The 22,558-nt window shown below is 44.0% G+C and overlaps 2 protein-coding genes across 3 annotated transcripts in view; both read left to right on the top strand.

The window, feature by feature from the left end:
* Nucleotides 1–13,825, top strand: part of LOC119163059 (uncharacterized) — a 42,680-nt gene extending 28,855 nt beyond the window's left edge. The window contains exon 5 of the mRNA XM_037414991.2: nucleotides 12,528–13,825. Within this exon, the coding sequence (XP_037270888.2) occupies nucleotides 12,528–12,867 (340 nt within the window). The 3' untranslated portion in view covers nucleotides 12,868–13,825. The remainder of the gene's footprint in view (nucleotides 1–12,527) is intronic.
* Nucleotides 1–22,558, top strand: part of LOC119163061 (ninjurin-2) — a 150,229-nt gene that overhangs the window by 53,169 nt on the left and 74,502 nt on the right. The gene's annotated exons all lie outside the window — the stretch shown is intronic.

Consider the following 22,558-nt stretch of genomic DNA (forward strand, 5'->3'; position numbering starts at 1 on the left):
CTGCACTTAGCCATGCTGGTCTGAATATCGTCCAGGTGGCCCAAGAACACAGACGTTGCAGCGTTGACACATGAAATAAATTCAGAATGATGCATGACCTAGCGCGGCCAAGGTAAACAACAAACATTCCACGAGCATCTGCGTCCACCTTGTGGCCGTTTTAGAGATTTAAAAACAATTATATCCACAAACTTATATATATATATACATTCTCTTGTGTAACAGTCAACATGAAATTTATGAAGTAATTTGAATATTATTAATATAGACGAGAAAACGCCAGGCCTGCACGTAAGGCGCAGCGCAGTCACAGCGAAAGCTAGAAGAGCAGCCTTTCAGAGCCTTTTCTAAACACTCATTGGGTAACTACGGCAAGCACACTTGCTTCATACCCACTATGGCACTAATAAAAAAATTTTTTGGTAGAAGGCCGGCATTCGCTATGCTAATTTTCGTCATTCTTCTGAGAAGCGTAATATTCGCTAACCACTTGCAAGTAATTTTGTGCCAATCGGTCATGCAGTGGCAGACGACGATTAGGAATTTCGCCGGAAGTGGGTATGCGCCACAGTTAATAGCTGAAAAAGAACAAGCTTTCGTAATGAGTTGGAGCATTGGATGACCCACTCGTTACGGTATTCGCATTGTGCGACATATGCTTGTTCTTTTGCTGTTTTAAAATGCTTTTTAAGTCGTATTAAGGTGATTGCTTTCCCAACATCAAGCCTGGCTAAAGCAAGTTTGCCAACAAGTCCCAAGGACCAGCATGGCTCAGTGGTAGAATACTGGGCTGGCACCCAGGGGACCCAGGGTCGAGGTCCACTGTGCCATTGGTTCTTGTTTTTTTTTTTTTTTTGAATTTTGCGCGATGTGGTTACAGACACCTGCGGCGGCAGACAACTACGGCGCTGCGCGAGACTCGAGTTGCTATCTCATAACAGCTTTCGCTTTAAAACACTTACTTTTGTAACCAACATATTGCGGTTTCGATTCCAGTATACGAGCATGGGGCATAGAAATCTAGCTATAACTCGCAAACTAATGGTTATTGTAGGATAATTTTTGCTGCTACTTATTTCTGATTGTTCAGGTGCGCAGAAAAAACAAAAATTCAGAAAAATCTATATCGCGAAAAAAATTTGACTTTTGAATGTAGCCTACCACCTTAAGCCTGGCAACAGTCATTTGATAATGCCGCTTCACAGGAAGAATTCTGGTGGCAGCAATGCTTAAAAAAAAAGTGGTGCTTCTTGAAACACTACAGAACACAGTGTTAGAGATGACATGGAACTTGTGTCGAACAGCAACTCGGTCGTTGTTTTTGCACTGAATATTGCTTCAGGTTACGGCACGTATGTGTGCGCTTAAAACTTAGCATGTTGTCAAATAAAAAGGAATTATTGTGCATATCTCAGGCACCATAACAACACATCAATATTCTGTATGTGTGTCACTTACTAGAAAAGGCATACATAAGTAATTCTAAGGACCGTAGTGTTTATCACGTTGCACTGACCATGCAACGCTTGCACGAAAAGGCAAGTGTTTTCAATGCTTTGCTAAGATGACATGGTGGTGGCACCTACCCATTGCCTTGCTTTCTACACCTTATCACTTCCGAGACAGGCGCGCAGTGCACACATGCTTCATTTTCCAAGAAAACGACCAGATAGCGCTCATGTCTCCCGTGTGATGTGACTTCATGCGCTTGTTCGCCTCTGCTACACGCTCGAGGCACTCTAACAGAGCGCCTCCAGAATACCATTCACCGACTTTCTTGCGCAGAACATCAAATAAACGTTTTGTTCACTCTCTCCAGACGCAAGACTATCGTCTTTCCACGACGTTTTCAGTGTAACATGCAGATACGAGGCCAATTTTTTGCACTGGGTATTGCTTCAGGTTACGACACGTATGCATGTGCTTAAAACTTAGCACTGAACGAGGGACTATGGATCATAAAAGTTTTTGTTACGACGAAGCAACAATTGCAATTTTCAATGTATTACTGTGTATTGCATAAAATAAACAATTTCATTATCTGTACATTCTGATCCATTACTACACATTACTGAAGTAAAAGTGCCATCAACAGCAGTTCTATTGTTTTTAATTTATATGCTAGTGCTAAACGAAATATGTTTTCAGAATCGGGATTGCATGGAAAAATTTACTACTGTTTAAGAAAGTTTTGCGATTTTGCTACATTTTTGGAAGTTGAATTTGGCAGTTAAAGCATCAACCTCTTTAGACCTGAGGAAAAAGTGGGCAAGGTGAACTCATATAAACTCTTTTATCACAAAACACTTCTCAGAAGAAGAAAATAAACATGCAATTTCAGAAGAAAAAATCAATGTACCCATTTGGGCACTCTGGGTAAAGACCACGAAAGTCATTTTTGTATAGAAGGCAAAGAAGCAGCTCGCATTTAGTGCATTTAACTCTGGTTTTTGCACAGTTATCTTCAGTGTTGTATAGTATCGGAAACTTTGGGGGTACATGTCTTACAAAATGTCCCTGCATGTCAAATCGGACTTGATTAGCTGATATTAAAACCACCATGCTACATTTTGGAACTGACAGAGAGAAGCCATTCTAATCATCCAGATTTACTGCAATTTTGAATTTTCGCATTTGCTTGACATGCTTCCCAATTGGTGTTTTCACGAAACTTGGATTCGTTGGGAATGTTTTTTTCCTGCAACATCCATGAGGTTGAAGTCTTTCCTGTATTTGATTCTTGAATTTATTGCCCCTAGGTTCAGAAAAGGGGAAATACTATGATGGTTCACTGCATTGTATGGATATTTGTCCAGAATTTGGGCGCGTATGTGTCTGCAAGATCAACACTGTTCATATTCTTGATGCATGTTGGATGCAGCAGGGCTGCGATACACCTGCTTTTTTTTTCGCCTTATTTGACCTACACGTACCCGCAGGTGTTCTACCCTTTTTCAGTTGGGCCTACTCTCAGAATCAAGCCGCAATGTTCAAGTTGAAAGCTCACTGGTGTATCAATGTCTTCACGTAATTATCATCATCGTCACTGCTGCTATCTCACCATCACTGCTGTGTAGCTTGTTGAAAATGTTGCCTTCATCAGACAAGTCAATACGCTCTGAAAGAGTAACTCTTCTACTTCCTAGTCACTCGGAAATATCCCTGCAACACAAAGCAACATTAAGTGTATTTTCAATGCAATGACCGGCATTGCCCAACTGGGTGATACAGTGGATCAGTAAATGGCAATCTGTTAAACAGAACTGGTGCCTAAATGGAACAACTGCCTCTGATATGATTGGTTTCATCTCTGTGTACTGCACCCCAGTTCACCTCTCAGTGAATGGAACTCCTGGTAAATGGAACAAATTTTCCCGGTCCCTTCTGTTTCGGTTTGTAAGTCAGTTGCGCTGTCTCAAAGGCAACTGAAAGCAACAAGGCTGAATTTTTTATGCGCCTTCTCTAGTGGTGATAGTTTAACTCACGGCTTTGCAGTATATATGTAGCATTTTGTTAATTAGAAAAGATTTAATCTCACCTGGTCGACTGTGTGTGCTTTCCTCACATGATGCTGCCATACTTCTTTGTACAGCGAGTGTTTACATGGGCATGCATTCGTGGGCAGTTTGCTGACAATGCCTCCACTTCCAGAAACATCAATTTTCATTAAGCGTTCTCGTAATAAAAGTACAGCACACTTTTTTAAAATGCGCCCATTTGGGTATTCACGAACTGAAAAGGTTAAAGGGGTCATCAGTCACTTTTTCAAGTATTGAATGATTCCTGTATTGAAGGTTATTGCAATATGTACTGATTGCCAAAATATTTCTTGAATATGTCACTAATGAATGGAACTGCAGGGGTTTGTCGCTTCCTTCAACTCTTTCTAGGTTTGCCTATATCTTTTAACCGATGATATTAAAGCTGGCTGTGGTAGTCTCATATTCTACAACTAAAATAGTTAAAATAATCTCTAATCAAAATAAAGCCAGCAGTTTACTGAAAAAAAAAAAAAAAAAAACTTGAGTCTCTTAAAAAATAGAGAAACACTGTCCCACTATCTCATGAAAGCATTACTTGGCGATTGCATCAACTGGTATTTGGCATGAAACAGCCAAAGCAAATGGCCGAGTGTGACTTCTTGAAGAGGAAAGTTGTGCAGGCTTCATTTTAGAAGACCACTTGTAGTTGCGCCTTTTGTGAGCCTTTATAGCCACAGGTCTGTTCCTGTAAAGCTTACTGCACTACATTTGTCAACAATTTTTTTTTGTTCATTTTGCTGTTTTTACTTTTGCTGTCAAAATGATCGAGCACAGCTGTTGTCCCTGACTATGTGCAAACTTTTGAAGTGGCACGTGGTATTAAGACAAATTTTTCCGTGCAGAAAAGTCCGTAAATATGCTGAGTGATGAAACAATTTTTGGCAGGAGTTCGTTCGGATGTATATATTGGTAAAGTTTTGCACAAATTTACGAGAACGCGGGACTGGAAACTAAAGTTTCATCTCTGAAAAACCAAAAAAAGAGAAAATTCGCTGGCATTTTTATTGGCAAGTTGAAGTAGAATAAAACTCGGAAGCTACCATAAAAAATTTTATCTAAATTCTACACCATCGTAGCACTTAGGAAAGCATGGTAAAAGAATTTTTCTTGAGACTACGAAGGCTTAGGTTAGATATTAGTGACTTTGCATTGCACTAATTGCAACTGGCAATGTGAGAAATAAATTTTCCTGCAGATGGAAAAGTGGGACGAATATGTCCCACTGTTGCACAAAGGGTTAAGCACTTTCTCTTCCGTCTTGTCTCGATAGTCGCACTGGAATCTACACAGTGAGGGATGCCACTGGGGAAAGTAGTTACGGCAGACTATGCCATGAGCTTGAGTGGGCGTGATGGCGGACGATTACTCTTTTCCATTGTTATCTCAAGAAAGAAACAGGAGCCTTAGTCAACAGGGATGTTAGCCAGTCTAGAATGACTGGTATGCTACAGGAATGAGTGAATTTGAAAGAAAGAGAGGAGAGCATGTGCACTGAGAAGTCGCACATCACAGTCATCATAATACGACAGCACAACTTCTGCAACTGTCCTCGCTACAATGGGCAGAGAAAATCACTGGCAGTTGTGCTAGCTCACATAGATCGCAGACCCATGTGATCTCAAAGTGCACTATTGTGGCTATTGTGTAATGTTAGTACAGCAAGGAGCACAGCGCCATCGCGTAGTGGCATCTTAATTTAGGAAGAGCATCTGATCCAAACGCCACTCTTAAGTTGTGTTGGCTGTTGGTAAATAACACATTATTTGCTGTTCAACATCAAAAAGCTGGTGCCGGTCACTCTGAAGTGAGGACAAACCTCTGTATAAAAGTGGGGGCCTGAATAAATGGCAGTGTTGCGCTTTGCTTGTAAACTACTTGCTGTGGAAAATTGAAAGAAATGGTTGTGATGTTCATAGCATTGTCTTCTTTCTGCAGGATGTGGTTTCTTAATAATCCTGAAAGGTGGTTCATGACCACTTTAATATGTTCAAACAAAAACAGACAGTTTTTCTAAGTGTAATTACCTATTTGGCTTAATAACAGGGAACAGCACTGGCACATGGCACAAGAAGGATGCACAGGACTTAATGCTGGCCAACAACATGAGGGTTTGTTTCATAGGAACAAAAATATATACACGTCATGGGAAATGGCAGTAAGAAAAAAGGTCGGGGTGAGGGGGTGGTGCTGAACACACTCAACTAGTCCATGACGATGCAATGATCACGTGTGGAGATAATTAGTTTTGTTGCTTGTTATTTCGATCAGTGGTGTAATTACACAAAATGGCCCATTGGAATGAATTGTGAATGCTTTGTAGATTTCATGGGTGTGGCTATTGCTTTGTGTGTGCAGGCTGGCCGTTTGATCAACACTATCACTGCAGCAACATTTTGGTTTGATGAATAGCCATATCGCTTCCACTGGGGGTTTTGAAATTGTTCTTGTGCTCTCGCAGCCAGTACTTGATGCAGTGGCCTGTCTGCCCAACTTAAAGCCCTCTGCAAGACGTAGGTACCTCGTAGATCACTTCCGTCTTGCAAGGCACAAACTGCATCTTGTGTTGTTTCTTGCAAATGGAAGGACTTGGGCAAAGTGCATTCACCTTCTTGCTCAATCAATCTAGCTTTATTGATGCCGAAAACACGCTCTTATGCTGGCATGCGCAGCTGCCTTACTGATCTTAGTGAAAAATTGTGTCGGTAGTGGCTGACCGCAACTCTTGGCTTGTCCTCTTCAGCATGAGGCTTATAGCCATTTTATGGTGCTTCTTTTGGAGGACTTCAGACAGTTACAACAGGAATTGGTTGAAGAAGCCAGCCTTCTGCTACATTCAAACTTGATTGGTTAAGCTGGAAGCAATTAGATGTGAACACGACCTAACTAATGCATTCTTCATAGCAGAAAGAGCGATAGCCCATTTGATTAACATAGAATGGTGTAATGAAAATGGAAGCTGGTCTATTTTGAATGGGGTGAGCACTTTCAGCCTGTGTCCTCTGTCCTAAAAGCTATCTCAAGGTCTAGGAAATATGTTTGACTACCCTCGGGTAGCTCCCTTGTGAATAAAAGTGCGGGAAAGTTCTCACAAAAGCATTAGAAAATGTTGTTGACCTTTCTGTGGCTTTCGATAGAGTGCTCACTATAAAAAAAAAATCGTAGACATACCAAAAGACCTTCACCTACCTGGTTGTGCCAACCGATTTTTGCAGTTGCCTTTCATATCGGGCCTGAAGTAGGCTGCTTAGAACTGGGGCGATGCATGACCGGGTGCATACACTGTATTTGTACACACGCAGTTGCTTGTCTTAATGGGCAGCAGTTCAGTTGAGATACAAGGAAGCCAAGTTAGAAAACCTGAAACATTTGTGCCTACTGTATTTTGGAAACGTGTGGCTTCGTATCTTTTTTAGCTCTCTTGCACAGGGACAGCTAGGGTGGCTTCGGGTATAGATCTTTGATGTCTATCTAAAGAATTGTACACCCGGCATACTTGCCGGGTCTCCCGATTTGCCCAGGAGACTCCCGAATTTCGACTGCTTTGTACGATTGTACGACCGAGATAGAAATCTCCCAGAAGTACCCGCGTGTTTGTCTCAAAGCGGGCTCTAGTTTGGCAACCTAGTACGAATCCATACGCGCAGAGTGCCGATTCTTATCGCCATCGTTGAAGAGCTCGAATGTGCCTAGTCGACCAAGCGGAGCCGTTGCAAAAGCAAGCGAGCCTGCCAGTACTTCTCCGAGTATGTGAATGCAGCGCCGCCGCTCTGTGAGCTATGAGGCGCAAGGCAGGTGTGGTGGCACTAGCGTCGGATTATGCTGTATTTTCCACGCTGATGTCGCTGAGTGATAGCACTGACACCGCTGGCACACCGACTTGCTGTTCTTTCTCTGAGCATTGCTTGTGTTCTTGTGTCGCGAGCACTGTTAGCATGGCTAGCGCTGTGTCGCATTGCTGTCTGCCATGGCACTCAGCAAAGAGCGAAAGAAATGTCTTCAGGTGTTCTTGAAGCAGTATACGACAGAGTTCGGTTGTGTTATCGCCTCGCGGAAAGGTGAGCACCATGCGTTCTGCACCATCTGTAAGTGCAACATCAGTATATCCCACGGCGGCAGGACTGACGTGGTTGCGCACGTTTCGTCAAAGAAGCACACCAACAACGTTCAGTGCCAGGAGAAACAGCATCTAATGCAACAATTTTTTGGTAAGCGAGACGGCGTCAATGATGTGTTACGTGCGGATTGTTTGTTTACTCCTTCTCTGCTTGGCACAGCATTCCGTTGAGTGTCTCCGACCACGTGGGACCCTTGGTGCGGAAGATGTTTCCAAAATGCGGTGTTGCGAAGCGCTACGGCTGTGCTAGAACTAAGACTACAATGATTGTCGGCGAAATGGCAGGTCATGCACAAGAGTGTGTGGTGAGTGCCTTGAAAAGACGAGTTTTTGTGGTTGCCACTGACGGCTCGGAACGACAGCCAGGTACAGCTGTACCCCATCGTGGCCACCTTCTTTGTGGAAGAATCAGGCCTTATCGAGAGCAAACTGCTTACTTTAAGCACCCTGGAAGGCCCTTCAACGGGGCGCAACATTGCCAGTTAATCATGGACAGTTTTGCATCATTGAATGTGCCATTGTCTAATTACATAGCTTTTTGCTGTGACAATGCCAACGCGATAATGGGCGATAAGAATGGCGTAACGGCAGCACTAACCAAGGCCCATGAAAGCATTGTGAAAATTGAATGCCCATGCCATTTAATAAACCTTGTGGCTGAAAAGGCAGCTTGTTGTCTCCCAGCGAAGGTGGACGAAGTCCTTGTGGACATTTTTTATTATTTAAAAAGATGTACTAGAAGAAAAAGTTCGCTTAAAGAGTTTCACGAACTGCACAATATGGAATTTCGCAAGATTCCAAAGCACGTTTCAACCAGATGGCTTTCGCTGGGAAGATGCCTGGAAAGGCTCCTATATCAGTGGGCACCACTCGTGAGTTTTTTCCTTCAAGAAGTGAAAAGAGATGCCACTACAGGGTCCCAAATTCTGACCTACTACGACATTCCCAAAATGCCAGCACAAACTGAAGTTACTGAGCAGCACCAGTTCAGACAGAAGAGAAAGAAGTCTGTTGAATCAACACCTGTGCCTGTGAAAAAAGTTAAGGCTACTGATGTGTGCAAGACTGGATCAACTTGCATAACACGTGAGGAATGACTGTTCGTGTTCTTGAGCTCGGAGCTTAGCAAAGCTTGCTGTCTGTTTTTAAATAACATTATTCCTGCTTTTGAGACAGTCAACTGCCGCCTGCAAGCACAGACATTCATAATACACAAGCTACAGCCTATACTTCTAAACCTTCTTGAGGGCATCCTTTCAAGGTTTGTGAGGCCAGCACTGCTAAAGCAGCACAATGACATTTGTTTGATAGACTACCACAGCAGAAATGTGCAAAAGGATGACCAAGACTTGGCGATTGAACACCAAGCTAAATGTGTTGTTGAAAAGCTCAAGCCAAGTGACAAAAAGGAATTTTTTGAGGCTGTTAGAAGGTGCATGGTTGCTGCATTCGACTACATGCGCCTCAAATTTCCTTTTAGAAATGAGGCTTTGATCAATGCACGTGTTGTGGATATTGAAGCTATGGATAACATGTCATTTAAGAATGCCCTTTTTTTTGTTGAGCGGTTTCCAGCGTTATTGCCACAAAACGAGCAAGAGACCAGAGATCAAGCTATTAATGCACTGGAAATGGAATTTGTGAAGATGCAGTCTTTCGAAATTCCTACAAATATACTGGAAGAGGAATGGGCCGATATGCAGTGGAGAAAAATCTCGCTGCTGAAAGGTGAAGATGGACTTATGAAATTCAGTTGCATTGCTCAAGTGATACTGGGAATCCTTTCAGTACCGCACACCAATGCTGAATGGGAGCGGCAGTTCAGCATTGTTAGGAAGACTCGAACAGAGTTCCGGGCTTCCATGTCAGACAAGACACTTGGGCAACTACTTCAGGCCAAATGTCATAGCCGCAAACCGTGTTATTCACAAATATATTCTGAGGAGTTTTTGAAGAGGGCCGAATCTGCCACAACAAAAATTGGGCAGTAATGTAACTGCGAGCGACACAGCTTGGACTGTTTTTTGAGTGACAGCTTGGACTAGCATGGCGCTAAGGTTGAACTCCACGTGCAGTTTCTCCATGCAAAAAAAACATTCTTTTGGCAAAGTGTTGGAGTGGGAGCGGTGAACATTGTTATGCCCGACAGTGCTCGAAGGGCTTCTCGAAAAAGGTGGCTTCAGCCACGTCGAAGATTTGGTGGTGGTGACCAGAGCGGGGTAGGTTATTGGCGGTTTACAAAAACTATACCATTATTGTGCCATGATAACTCCATAACAATTCAATCTTGAGAAAAAGCGTGTGAAAAATTCCATCCCCCGTGACCCCCCCCCCCCCCCCCCCCCTGGTTGCATCTCCCTAATGCCTGCGCTGCCAACCTGGCAGGTATGACATGCGGTGAACGAAACTTTCCAGGAAGCTTAGACACTTAGCATGCTTTGGGAATGAGGAACAGGTTGTCAACTTCAAGCGGTGTGAGGCCTCTGTGCAAGTAAGCGCCCCTGACAATTGCTGACTTCCATCGCAATCACCTGGAAAGGGAAGCCTTTCTTTTTTCTGCACCTTCACAGTGAAGAATGCCGAGAGGCAAAGCTCCTTAGAGCCTTTTAGCAAGTCGGAAAGCTTTACCAGGCCTGCCTCCTCTCATTTGTTCACAGCATGCTTATTGCTTTGGTTGGGTGAAAGCTTTTTGCTTCACGAAAATTATGTCGAAAGGCTACGTCTGAAGTGATATTCTTGGAGGGACATGAGAACAAAGCTTCCTTTTTTATTGGCTTGCAGAAGCTTGAGATCATCCCTGCAAAGTGACTCGACAACACGTGATAGGGGCAGGCATCTGATGCCAAGCAGCCTAGCCGGGAGGGCTGCCACACATTCAGAAACAAGCTGACCACCCTCCGCTGGGACTGCTCGACTTGCTGTGCCTCTGATGAGGGCGAGAAGCTGTCTTATCTAGTTTGGGGGCAACGGAATACTTCGGGCCCTATCCCAGCTTTTGTGCAACTTTTGAGGGATGTCGACGGTGCCAATCTTTCCGAACATCCTTCACTTAGTGCAAAGTCCCGTTCTTCGGAAACCTGCACAGAACATTCTGCCACAAGACCCCACTCGCTCGAGATTCTGTCTGCATTTACTGGTGATAACAGTGGTGCACTAGTTCAGGAAAAGACCTTTGATAGCAGGCCAGGAATAAAGCTGTCTTTGAGCAAGCCAATCTGCCTCCAGGTCTCGGATCTCATGATGTGGCACAACCGCAGGGTGTGACCACGAGGTAGCTGGAAAAATTCTACCAGCTGGGCAACGGGGGGGGGGGGGGGGGGGGGGGGGAGGGGGGGTGCAAGAACGAGTGCCCGATGGGAAACGAGAGCAGCCAAGCATTGCATGTAGCATGAACCAGAAGGGATGTACGCATTAAGGGGTTGAAGAGAATTCACAGTGGAAAAATTGTTCTTTAAAAGAGTATAAACATCTAGCTTGGCTTGGCATTATAACAGGGAACAGCGCAGACACACGGGATTTAGCACTGGCTAACAACATGAGTGTTTATTTCGTAGGTGCACAAATACGCACGCTTCTTGGGGAACTAAAGTTACAAAGGGAAAAGGGGGGGGGGCTTTTACGAACGTCGAAGCTTTTACAAACTAGCTAAAGGCATCAAACCTACAATGTTGGGACTGTTGCTGTGAATTGTATGAAAGGCATTAGATTTAGGGTCCCTCTTCTTGTTAAACAAACTGTGTGCAACTAACAAGGGCAAATAGTGCGTAGACACTACCTTCTCCTGCAACTGTCCTTATCCTCCGCCTGTCATGGTTGCTGAGTGGCCTGGCATTTTGTTCCCGAGGGCAATAACAGATACTTGCTAATACAAACAGTATGCAAGAAACCTCGGGCATATACATTAGGCCATAATATGTCTGTGCACTATTTTAAGGCATATATTGTCTCGTAGCAATGTGCTTACGTGCTTAGCAGGAACATCATCTTGAAGTATGATGGACAGCAGATAGCTGAGAAGTAAAACTAATAAACTTTTATTGTATAGCTTGGAACTGAAGGGTAGCTTCTTTCTCTGCATCCATCATGATGCCACTATTCTCAGAATGAAATAAATATGACATATTTGCTGACGATGATGACTGCACATCTGGCCGTGTGTAAGCCAAAGTGGGACCAAGAGATGAAAGTGCACATTCCTCACTTAGCTGTGGTAATATCACGCCTGGCCATACACATGAAATTGAGTGAATAAGGCTGTTGTTGGTAGTACATGTCAAATCTCTTCAGTGTTAGTTACTCTTGATTTGCATCACTGGTGAATACCTCTGCTGGTTGGGCAGTTGATGTCTGTGTCCGCATTCTATTCTAGAATTTGTAGGTGATAAAATGCTAATGCTGGTTATCTCATCCCTGTGAAACTATGTGACTCCCAAATAAAGCAGAAGTTCAAAAAAAGATAAGTGCTTGATATAAGGAAAAAAATGAGTGTTGAACCAGTGTTGGCTCTAGTGACATGCGCATTATTCAAAAATTTTTCATGTTCACCCTGGAATCAGCCATGAATCTCGAATGTATGCTCGTTTAAGTACTTTAGAAAAAAATATACTTTCTTAGTGTGCAGGGAAAGATTCATAAAGACAGATAAGCAGACAAATGTGTTCTGCGCACTGAAAAGTATATTTCTTTCAAAAATGCAATACCGACCAGCCCAAGTAGCCGCTCTTTTGATGGTTTAAGCAGCTGCAGCACCTCAATAACCAGAGGTTCATCCGTATCTCTCTGGCATATTTTATGTCTCTTGTTTGCCCGGGGAATATAATCTTTGTTCATCGGTCGTTCAGTAATAAATCAGCATTTACCTTTTGTTTCAGTGTGGTGCCACCCACTCGCAAGACAGAGGACACAATTCAGTACGCGTCGTCACTCGAGACAACCATGGCCAACTCGTCCCACAAGACGGAAGACACGGATCGGGACCTTTCTTCAATAGAGACGACCATGGCCAACTCGATGGCCAAATGCATGGAGCATTTAAAGATGCTTCAAGATGAGCGCAAGGAAAGCGGTGAACAAAAGGACACGATTTACCACTTTTGCATGTACGTCGCCAGCTGCATTAGAGAAATGAACAGAAGGGATCAGCTGGAAGCCATGCAAGAAGTCTACACTGTGATCCACAAATATCAGAAGAGGCAGCTAGAGAATACGTGATCTGTGTGCCTGAATGACCATGTGTGCTTCAATGTTGCATTTCATCTTCATTCATTCCTGTGTTGCAAAGCACGCTTTCATTCAGAGAAGCCCTTCTCTGAAAATTTAACAATTTATCATATTCCTCATGTCATTCATTGTATGCTTTTTCATTGTTCCAGGCAATGCAGGGCCTACCTTCTGCATGTATTCACTCATTGTGGCTGTTTGTTGATGAGAAATGAGTTGAAATGTGTGAAAGTGATTGCTACAATATAGGTTCTAACGTTGTTTACAAACACAGGTGCTGGATGGCTTCAGGTTCAGTGTGCCGGCATTGCCTAGCAGTATTGGTGAGGAACAGAAGTCTTAATGAGTAGCCAGTTCATTATCAAGAATTTTCTTCCTGTGTCTGGTCAAATATTTCAAATACTTTCTTTTAAGCTAAATACAACGTTATATAGGCCCCGCCGCGGTGGTCTAGTGGCTAAGGTACTCGGCTGCTGACCCGCAAGTCGTGGGTTCGATTCCCGGCTGCGGCGGCTGCATTTCCGATGGAGGCGGAAATGTTGTAGGCCCGTGTACTCAGATTTGGGTGCACGTTGAAGAACCCCAGGTGGTCAAAATTTCCGGAGCCCTCCACTACGGCGTCTCTCATAATCAAATGATGGTTTTGGGACGTTAAACCGCACAAATCAATCAATCAAATACAACGTTATGAGAGTTGGTGCTTAACTTTCAGCACCTCCCTTTTACGTGAAAGCAGAAAATGTCTTTCTTTACTCTAGCACAATTTAAATCACAAGATTTCTGCTTCGGCGTTAGTAATAAATAAAGTGACCGCAAGTTTCTTGTGTGGCAATACATGCTGATGCTATTACTACGTTGCAACTGCGAAAAAGTGAATACTTTCCATTTAAGTGAATGTATATTGCCATAGTTTTGTTCTCAATAAAGTATGCAATGGTAGCTGCCCAAATTGAGTAGTTTATTTGCCAGCTTACTTTTAGACAGCACTAAACACTCATCTTGCTTGGTTGCTGCATGTTACACTTCGACTGCACCCAGCTATAACAAAATATGTTATGTATGTTGAGGCACATATCTAAAATTTGGTAGTTAATAGTGTATTTCAGTGTGCAAATCACAAAACATGAAACCTTTAATCTAGCCAATGGTTTTGCTGGTACACCCCTCATTAGTCAGTGTGTTAATATTTGATTGCACTGACTGCACTCTTAGTAATAATTGTACGGTTGTAGTATTTCTGTGTCGTGTATTGGTGCAGCGATCTGCCGTCAAGCTGTTAAAGTTGAGGGAGAACTGTGGCAGCCTTGAGAAATGTGTGTGGCTAGGAGGTCTGGTCATGCAGCATATCTCTTGTATTGTTGTTGGATTAATGTATTGTGCTGAAAATGACAAATTCTGTGAGGATTGCGGGACCTGCCTGAAATAATTATAACAGCCAAGTAGTTGTCAACGAATCATGTTTGCAGCTCAGTGTACCCGACTGTCCTCATTAAGGCACAGCAGCTTGTTATTTATTCATTTACCTTGTTCCGGTGTACATCAATGTACACCGGAACGGTATCGACGGCAAACGGGAGTACAAGGTTTCGTCGTCGTGCACAGTCTTCAGACGGTGTAAACAGGGTGGTCAAATCACAGAGTCAGAGGAAACACACCAGGGTGGCAGAGAATGGAGAAATGATGGCATCAGCAGCGACAACCAATTTAGGCACTGGGCTGGGAGCGTCGGCGATTGTGGTAATGAAAGGGGACAAAGCGAATCGAGGTGCAGCGCAGTCAACGACAGCATCACTCGTAGAGAGGAAGTTCGAACCGGTGATCACGTCATGGGGTGCAGGCGGTAGGACAACGATTTACACAAGGTGGAATGCATTATTGATAAAAAGACGTGCCATGCACGCTGCCGAAGGTTTAACGGGCTGTGAGCTTGCCGTCTGTAACAAAAGATGAGAAACAGGTATCATCACTTTCAGCAGTTTGTGGCACAAAAATTCACCTAAAATAGATTGGGCAGCTCCTGTGGCGACAAGAGTGTTCGTTGCGACACCATCAATAACAGCGATTTCGTTCGCAGCGAAAGATGACGCCTTGAAATTTTCGACGAGGGCGCGGTTCATGCCTCAGGAACTGCGGCTCATAGTTTACCTCTTGCCTGGGGTTGGAACAGCGGCGCATAGGAGAAATGGAGCGGTGCCGGGGAGGAGGAGATCAACGTGAGGGGGAACTGGCATGGTGCGAATGAGCGCCCGATGGGTCGGCAGAAACGGGGTATGCTGGCTGCTGTGGCATGTACCTGAAGTTGAGGATGCCGTCGTTGGTATAAAGACTGTGCTGTCGACGACAGTGACGAGCAACATGGCCAGGAATACCGCTGGCGTAGCAGATGGGCCTGTTGCCTGGAGAGCGCCAAGGCTTGTGAGGTGGTCCGGGAGGCGACAGGGGTTGCGCGAAAACAGGGTGTGGCGGCGAGTAGAAGTTGGCGACTGGGGCGGATGGTGCTGGCGTCGGTCGAGCATAAGAATGGGTAACGACCTCAGCATAGGTGCGAGGTGCCGCAAGCTGCGATGGTGGTACAGGAGGGGGGAGGGCCTCAGCAACTGGAGCCTGAATGAGACGACGGAGCGAGTGATCCTGTGCCGTGGAACTCTCAGTGACAGATGTGACATAGAGAGCTGATCAGCCACTTCGTCACAAATATATTGTTTAATTTCTGGCAGTAAAGTGGAATATTCAGCGCCAGTGCTCCTAGCTTCCTAAGATGAGAGTTCCACTGTGGGAATTCCGAGGCGACGGGTAGAAAGGTGCTCTTTGCGTAGCTCGTCAAAGCTTTGGCACAGTTCGATGACTTACACTACTGTTTTAGGTCACATGGCTACAAGCATATTAAATGCATCGTCATCTATGCCTCTCCGTATGTGCCTCATTTTGTCAGACTCCGCCATAGATGCATTCACCCACTTACAGAGGTTGATGACGTCCTCAATATAACTCAAAAAGTTTCACCGTTCCTTTGGGCTCTGCCACGAAGGCAATGTTCAGGGCGAAGCTTGCGCAAGCCAGGCCAACCTAAGCGATGATTTGCTTGAATGCCAACTAGGTGGTGAACTCGGCTTCATGGCTGTAGTTCCATAGCTGGGCCACATCAGTCAGGTAAAAGCTGATGCGCGTCAAGTTAGCAGGGTCATCCTATTTGTGGGGACTGTAACACGCTCAAACTCTACTAGCCAGTCTTCGACGTCAAGTTTGTCGGTGCCACTGAACATCAGAGGGTCACGTTGACGAAGCATCCCAGCACACATGATCGTAGCTGGTGATTGGGAAGAAGCGGCGTCCTCGGCCATTTCGGGGGCAGATGAAGATGGTACAGCCCAGTTGTGTAAGTGCAAGACGAGGAGGGGACCGGCCCAGCAGCGCTCCATCAAATGTAACAAACTTGTTCTTCGGAAGTGTTTCAGCAAGAGTCGCGCGAAGGCAAGCATCAGTACATAAGGAAGGAACAAAGTGCCTGGAAACTGTGGCACACTCCCACGCTGGGGTAGTCGCTAGGAACGGGGTAGTTTTGACTAAATACTGTTAATTTGTTAGCTCACGGTTTTTAAACTATAAAAAAGGCAAAGATAAATGTGAAATATACTATTAAAAACAACGAATACAGAAAATGAAGCCGATGGTTTCACCAATAACAATAAGTAAATAAATGAATAAAGCAGTTTGAAAAAAAAAAAGGGTAAAACAGGAGGCTGCGAGCACGACACACGAACGTCGTCGTCTTTTCTCTCGCTGGCACAGAGCGGCGCCAAGGTGCACAGGTACAACCTATTTAATTATTTATCTATTTAAACACTCTCAATGCCGTTTGGTGCATTACAGAGAGGAGTGGTGTTGCAAGTCAGAAATGCAGTCTTGAGTGATACATGGTCAAGGTCACTGGTGATGGAGGCAGGAAGGTGGTTCCATTCAGATGAAGTCTTGGGCACGTAAGAGACATCTTGGTAAGGCGGAATCACGCACAAACTTTGAATTTGTGGTCGATGCGATACGAAACGTAAGGAGGGGGCGAGAACAGTGCAGTGAGCACTTTCTCGAGAAGACCTCCTACTTTACACTAGCTAATATTCAGTTTCATTGACTAGAGTGAGCTTTAGGAGGTAATATTGTCGAGATCGGACTAAAGTTGGGATGAGTCATGCAGGTAAATTATGCGGTAAACGACACAGTCGTCGGCTTTTTGCCGACGACTTTGTCGCGTCACCTGCTGAATATAAAAGTAGAGGTTGCTACCAGAATTCACGTCAAACTTCCACATTGTCTTTTATTTATGCTTCTTTTCATAGTGTGCAGGGCTTTCAAATTGAATAATTGGTTCAGCTCGCCAATCAGTAAGACCTTTTCACTCTCAAATTTGGCCATATAATTTTTCAGTGCTAAGGTATTCTGGAGTAACGTTTGGGGGTCTGTACAACCCAATTACGAGACTATTTTTCTTGTACCTAGCCCTAATACATAAGCGTTTTATGTCAACAAGATCATCGGACAAAACAGCATTGATACAATGTTTTACTAATATAGCCACCCCTACTCCCCTAGTGCGTCTGTCATTACGGAAAACTGTGTAGGATAGGGGAAAACGTAGTCATTAGGGAAATGGTCGTGTAGACAAGTCTCGGTAACAACCGTAATATGTGGATCATGTTGCAGCAGAAGCACTTCGAATGCTTCAATTTTATTCACAATGCTTCGGGTATGAATATTTAGTATTCTAAACTGTTTGGTACATAGTGCTGGAATAGGTCACGAGTGCGGCTAGGAAAATTGACGGTCTCTTGCTTTTACTCGCCTGTTTTGCAATTCATCCCATTAAAATGTTTCTTTACTATAAGGCTGTCGTGCACTAAGAATATTTTTTTTCCTTGTCGCTTTTCGATCTTAGCACTGTCCCACAGCAATTTTCGTTTCTTAAATGTCAACTGCGAATAATCATGCTGAATAGATACTGTCGATCCTTTCAGTTTTTTTGGCAATTTCTAATATTACTTTCTATTCATTAAAATTTAGAATGTAAAGGATGATAGGTCTTTTACCAGTTTGTTTTCCTGGTCGGTGTATGCGCCCGATGGAATGACAGTTCACACCAAGCTTTTCTGTGAATAATTCCTTAACCACGTTTTCCTTCAGGGTTGCATCAGTTTCATTAAGAAACTCGGGTCCGTGTTTCATTAGGTTTCATTAGGGCACCGTGAATAATGAAATTCGACCCTCTGGAACGGTCTTCGAGGTCGGTAAGCTTTTTGTTTTGAAAGTTTACGATGTGTTCCAGTGATTGTAACGTATTTCCCACCTTTTCACTGGGAATGCTGCATTCTTGGGAATCCTTTTGTGCCGTAATGAGATCATGTACCATATTTTTCAATTCAGTAAACTGTTTCTTTAGTTCATGCACTTCATCGTAAATTTTTGCTTGGCCGTTTAGCATTTCTTCATATAGTTCTTTCTAGGTGGGGCCAGGGTTTATTTCCACATCACCGCATAAAATCAACCGACAAGCAAGAAAACACATGCTATATTCCAATAACACCGAGGGCACTGCAAGACCAAGATACAGTGACAATCACTACGAAACGAACCCACGTTGAAACTAACCTGGATGAGGCAGAACATAGACGTAATTGCCATAGTCGTGCTGGGTCCGCCGTGCCCACGCGGGTCGAAGGCTTGCAGTGATCCTTTTGAAGCGATGTCCAGCGAAGAAGTGGCTCTGTGCTGTGCACCGGTAGCTACCCACAGGCGGCCTCCTGTGCTGTGTGCACTAAATTGCGGTGTCGTTCTTGCCGTGTCATTCAGTGATAATGGTTCCATGTGATGACGCATTGGCATCTGTTGGTCCGCATCGCTGACGCACAGTTTGCTGATTCGCAGACGGTCGGCTGTTGAGAATATGGCGAATCCGAGAATGCCCTGCATAAGGCCGAACATAGACGTAAGTGCCATGGTCGCGCCGTGTCCAAATGCAGATCATTTCGTGATATACATTTCGCCATCCGCTATCGCCTGCAAAAAAAAACAAAAACAGATCCCACGTAACTTGGGCGTGAATGCTGTGCAAAGCGTGCGAATGGAAGGTGACTTTGTTGTAATTTTTTAATAAGCGAACCATTATGAAGTGGCGGTGACTCTGTTGTAATTTTTTATTAAGCGAACCATTATGAAGTGGCGCTAAATGTGTGCAAGAATAGAACCAGAATGTGTGTATCACGGACATTAGGCTCTTCTTGCAAAGTATTTCGGAAACCAGGTGTGGCTAAGTGGTAGAATTCTTGATTTCCACGCAGAATGATTGGCTTCTATTCCTCTGCTGGGGTACAAACGTTGATTATGTGCATTCGTAATGTCAACGTTGCCAATGTCTGCTTTTTCTTAACGCCCACGTGTTAAAAAAGCTGTGGCGAGAAGGGTTTGATGGCGTGCTTGGCGGGATTGTGACATTATTCATATCAAGACCAGCGAGTCATATTCATCAAGCCATCCTACCCGCTAACACTAATTTTGGTTTACCCTAAGTTAAGGGGGTGATCGTGAGAACACCCAGAAGTAGGCAATTTGACACACACACGCGTGCACACACACGCGCACACACACACACATAATGAAAACAAGTGTATACATAAGGGCTCGTTTGTTCATGTTTAGTCACAATAATAATGAGATCTAACAGATAATTATGCCAAGGAAAGTATAGGGGAAGTTACTAGGTCACGTGCTACGTGACGCTAAACAGGCTCATAAAGAGTGTGCCGCACTCTCTGCCATGGCTACTTGTGGCTCTGACTGACACTCCCACGTTTAAATACACATCGATACCCAATAATGTTGCTTGGGGGATAGCTGTCGTGGTAGCTCAGTGGTAGAGCACCGAATGAGTTATTCGAAGGTCGCAGATTCGGATCCTGCCCACGGCATATATATATATATATATGGAACGTGGTGTATACCTAAGGGCTCGTTTTTACACAATATTAAATGAGATCTAACAGACAATAATGCCAAGGAAAGTATAGGAGAAGATAGTAGACCAATAATATCTTTATCTATCTTCTTCTATTGGTCTAATATCTTCCCCTATGCCTTCCTTGGCATTACTGTCTGTTATATATATATATAACAGACAGTAATGCCAAGGAATGTATAGGGGAAGTTATTAGAACCAATGGAATGTAAATAAGAAGAAAGAAAAGTGGGTGAAAAACTAACCAGCCGTGAGCAGGAATCGAACCTACGACCTTCGATTAACGCGTTCGATGCTCTAACCACTGAGCTATCACAGCGGCCTTCCCTCCATCCACTTTTTTGGGGTTTATATGTGAATTTAGAAGTAGGAGTGTCAGTCAGCGCCATCTATAAGCCAAGTGACGAGTGTGAAACACTCTTTTATGCGCATATGTGGCGTCACGTAGCGCGTGAACTTATTACGAGCGGGCAGCTGATCAATAGTCCCTCGTATACAACCTAATGACAGCATCTTATTTACATTCCATTGGTTCTAATAACTTCCCCTATACATTCCTTGGCATTACTGTCTGTTAGAACTCATTAATATTGTGTGACACGGAAAAACGAGCCCTTACGTATACACTTCTTACCCTTATTCATTAACGAGGGTCTCGTACTGGCAGACTTGGTGTCATTATATATATATATATATATATATATATATATATATATATATATATATATATATATATATATATATATATATATATATATATATATATAGGCGCTCAAAGGGGCTGCAGAACGCACAGAAATTAATTTTAAAGTGCATTGACAGTATAACCACCCAGAGTTATTTTAAAAATGTGCTTTGTTCTTGAGAGCAAGAATTATCACATAATACGTAAAAACATGTACCTCTTAGCCTGCATTCCTCTAGGATTCGAGTGAAAAGAAAAGAATTATAACATGCCAATGAACAATCTGACACTCGCCTCACACGATACTCAATACCTTGTTGCAAAAGGAGTCCGACGTAGAAATGGGGGAAAAGCGTGTGACTGAAATTTGAAGCGGTATTTTCATTTTTTCAGATAAAGATTCATATTTGAAATTATGCCTAAACGGTCATTTAGTTCCCGACACCGTTTACCCTAATCAGAAAAGATAGTTCGATGCAGTCACTCTCAGAATGCCTTTCGCACACGACAGCCGTCGGCGCCAGCCTTCTGCCTGCCCTCTTAGTCCTACTTTTACATTCAAAAAACCGCCCTGGATCCGTTGGTGTGGAGAACCAGACACCTTTTCTTTGTTCGACTGATAACTGCTTCGACACAACGGCAGAAAACACGCCCTTTCTTTGCATTGCCGTTTAGCTTTTAACATCTCATGATGTTGTAGCCTACATCTGGCGCCATCGGCTTCACAGTAAAACAGATTATAGCTGTCACACACCAATTTTACCCGGGGCAAGGCTCCGGCAGCAACATTACGAGAAAAATTTCGCGTGTTCGAGCACCCTCTCGACACGCAGCGCCGCTTGTGGTATCTGAGTGCAGTCATCACATGCGGGGCCACGCTCTCTCGTACGGAATTCGCGCGCTCAGCACACTAGCCAGTAATATTTCTAGGCACTCTAACGTCACAATTGGTCGTTACTCGGGCCGCCACGAATTGTCCATGTGCGTGATCGCGCCGAGAAGCCGCGTATTCAAAAAAAAAAAAAGTGCTCATGGTCACGAGCCGCGCTTGACGTAGTTCCTTTTCCCGTGTCATCTCTCCCTGCTTGCTTCCAGCACTTTCGTCGGTACGAGAGAAGAAAGAATGTAATTGCAGCGTGCGACATATTTTTGTAACTGCGCTAGCTCGCGTACCGTATGGATTCTAAAAAAAAATGCGGTTGTGAATGGTTTAGTATATTACTAACGAATGGTTTAGTATATTACTTGGCTTGGATTATGAGCTAACAACCATTTAACGCAACTGAGGCATTATGCAATGCCACAAGCACAGTTACATTTAATGATTTGTTGCATGATTAGTATTTCACAGGCGCTCACAAATGTTTGTATTTCGTGGCTTTTTCCGTCCTCTTGTGTATTCCGAGATGCGTACGTGCTCCCGGCCCTCCATCTGAATGCTTCCGAAATACATCCGTAATATTCTACACATTACAAGTTCAATGAAAGTCGCGCTTCCTTGAAGGACACTTATTAACGGGGGCCCTGCAACACTCTTCGAACGTGGTCAGAAAACGCTGGCCATTGTTGGCCGACACAGCTGCGAGCAAGTGAGCCGAAGAAGAAGGTTGAGCAGTGGCTCTGCAATTGAATTCACTTCATCTAGAAATCGCCAGCTCTTCTGATGACAAGTGATGTCACATAGGCAAAATCACCTCCGTCACATACACGAGAGCGTATAGACGCGGCGATTGACTGACGTGAGTTTCTCGAGCCGCATGACTGCCGTGGCCGTCGTGCTGCTGGAATTATCTGCGTACATTATATATCCAAGCAGCTGCGGTGAGTGCCCATCGTTAATACGTGAAATGTAGCGCGTCTAAGCAAATCGCAAAAGCGAAATAGCGCAATGAAATTTTTACACAAGTTTAGATGGGATCAAATCTTCGAGAAACTGACTTGTTGTGTACGCGAATTCAAACCCATGACGTTCTTGCAATGCGTTGCGCTTTTAG

The sequence above is a fragment of the Rhipicephalus microplus genome, chromosome 9, assembly GCF_043290135.1.
Source record: "Rhipicephalus microplus isolate Deutch F79 chromosome 9, USDA_Rmic, whole genome shotgun sequence".
Classification (NCBI taxonomy): Eukaryota; Metazoa; Arthropoda; class Arachnida; order Ixodida; family Ixodidae; genus Rhipicephalus; species Rhipicephalus microplus.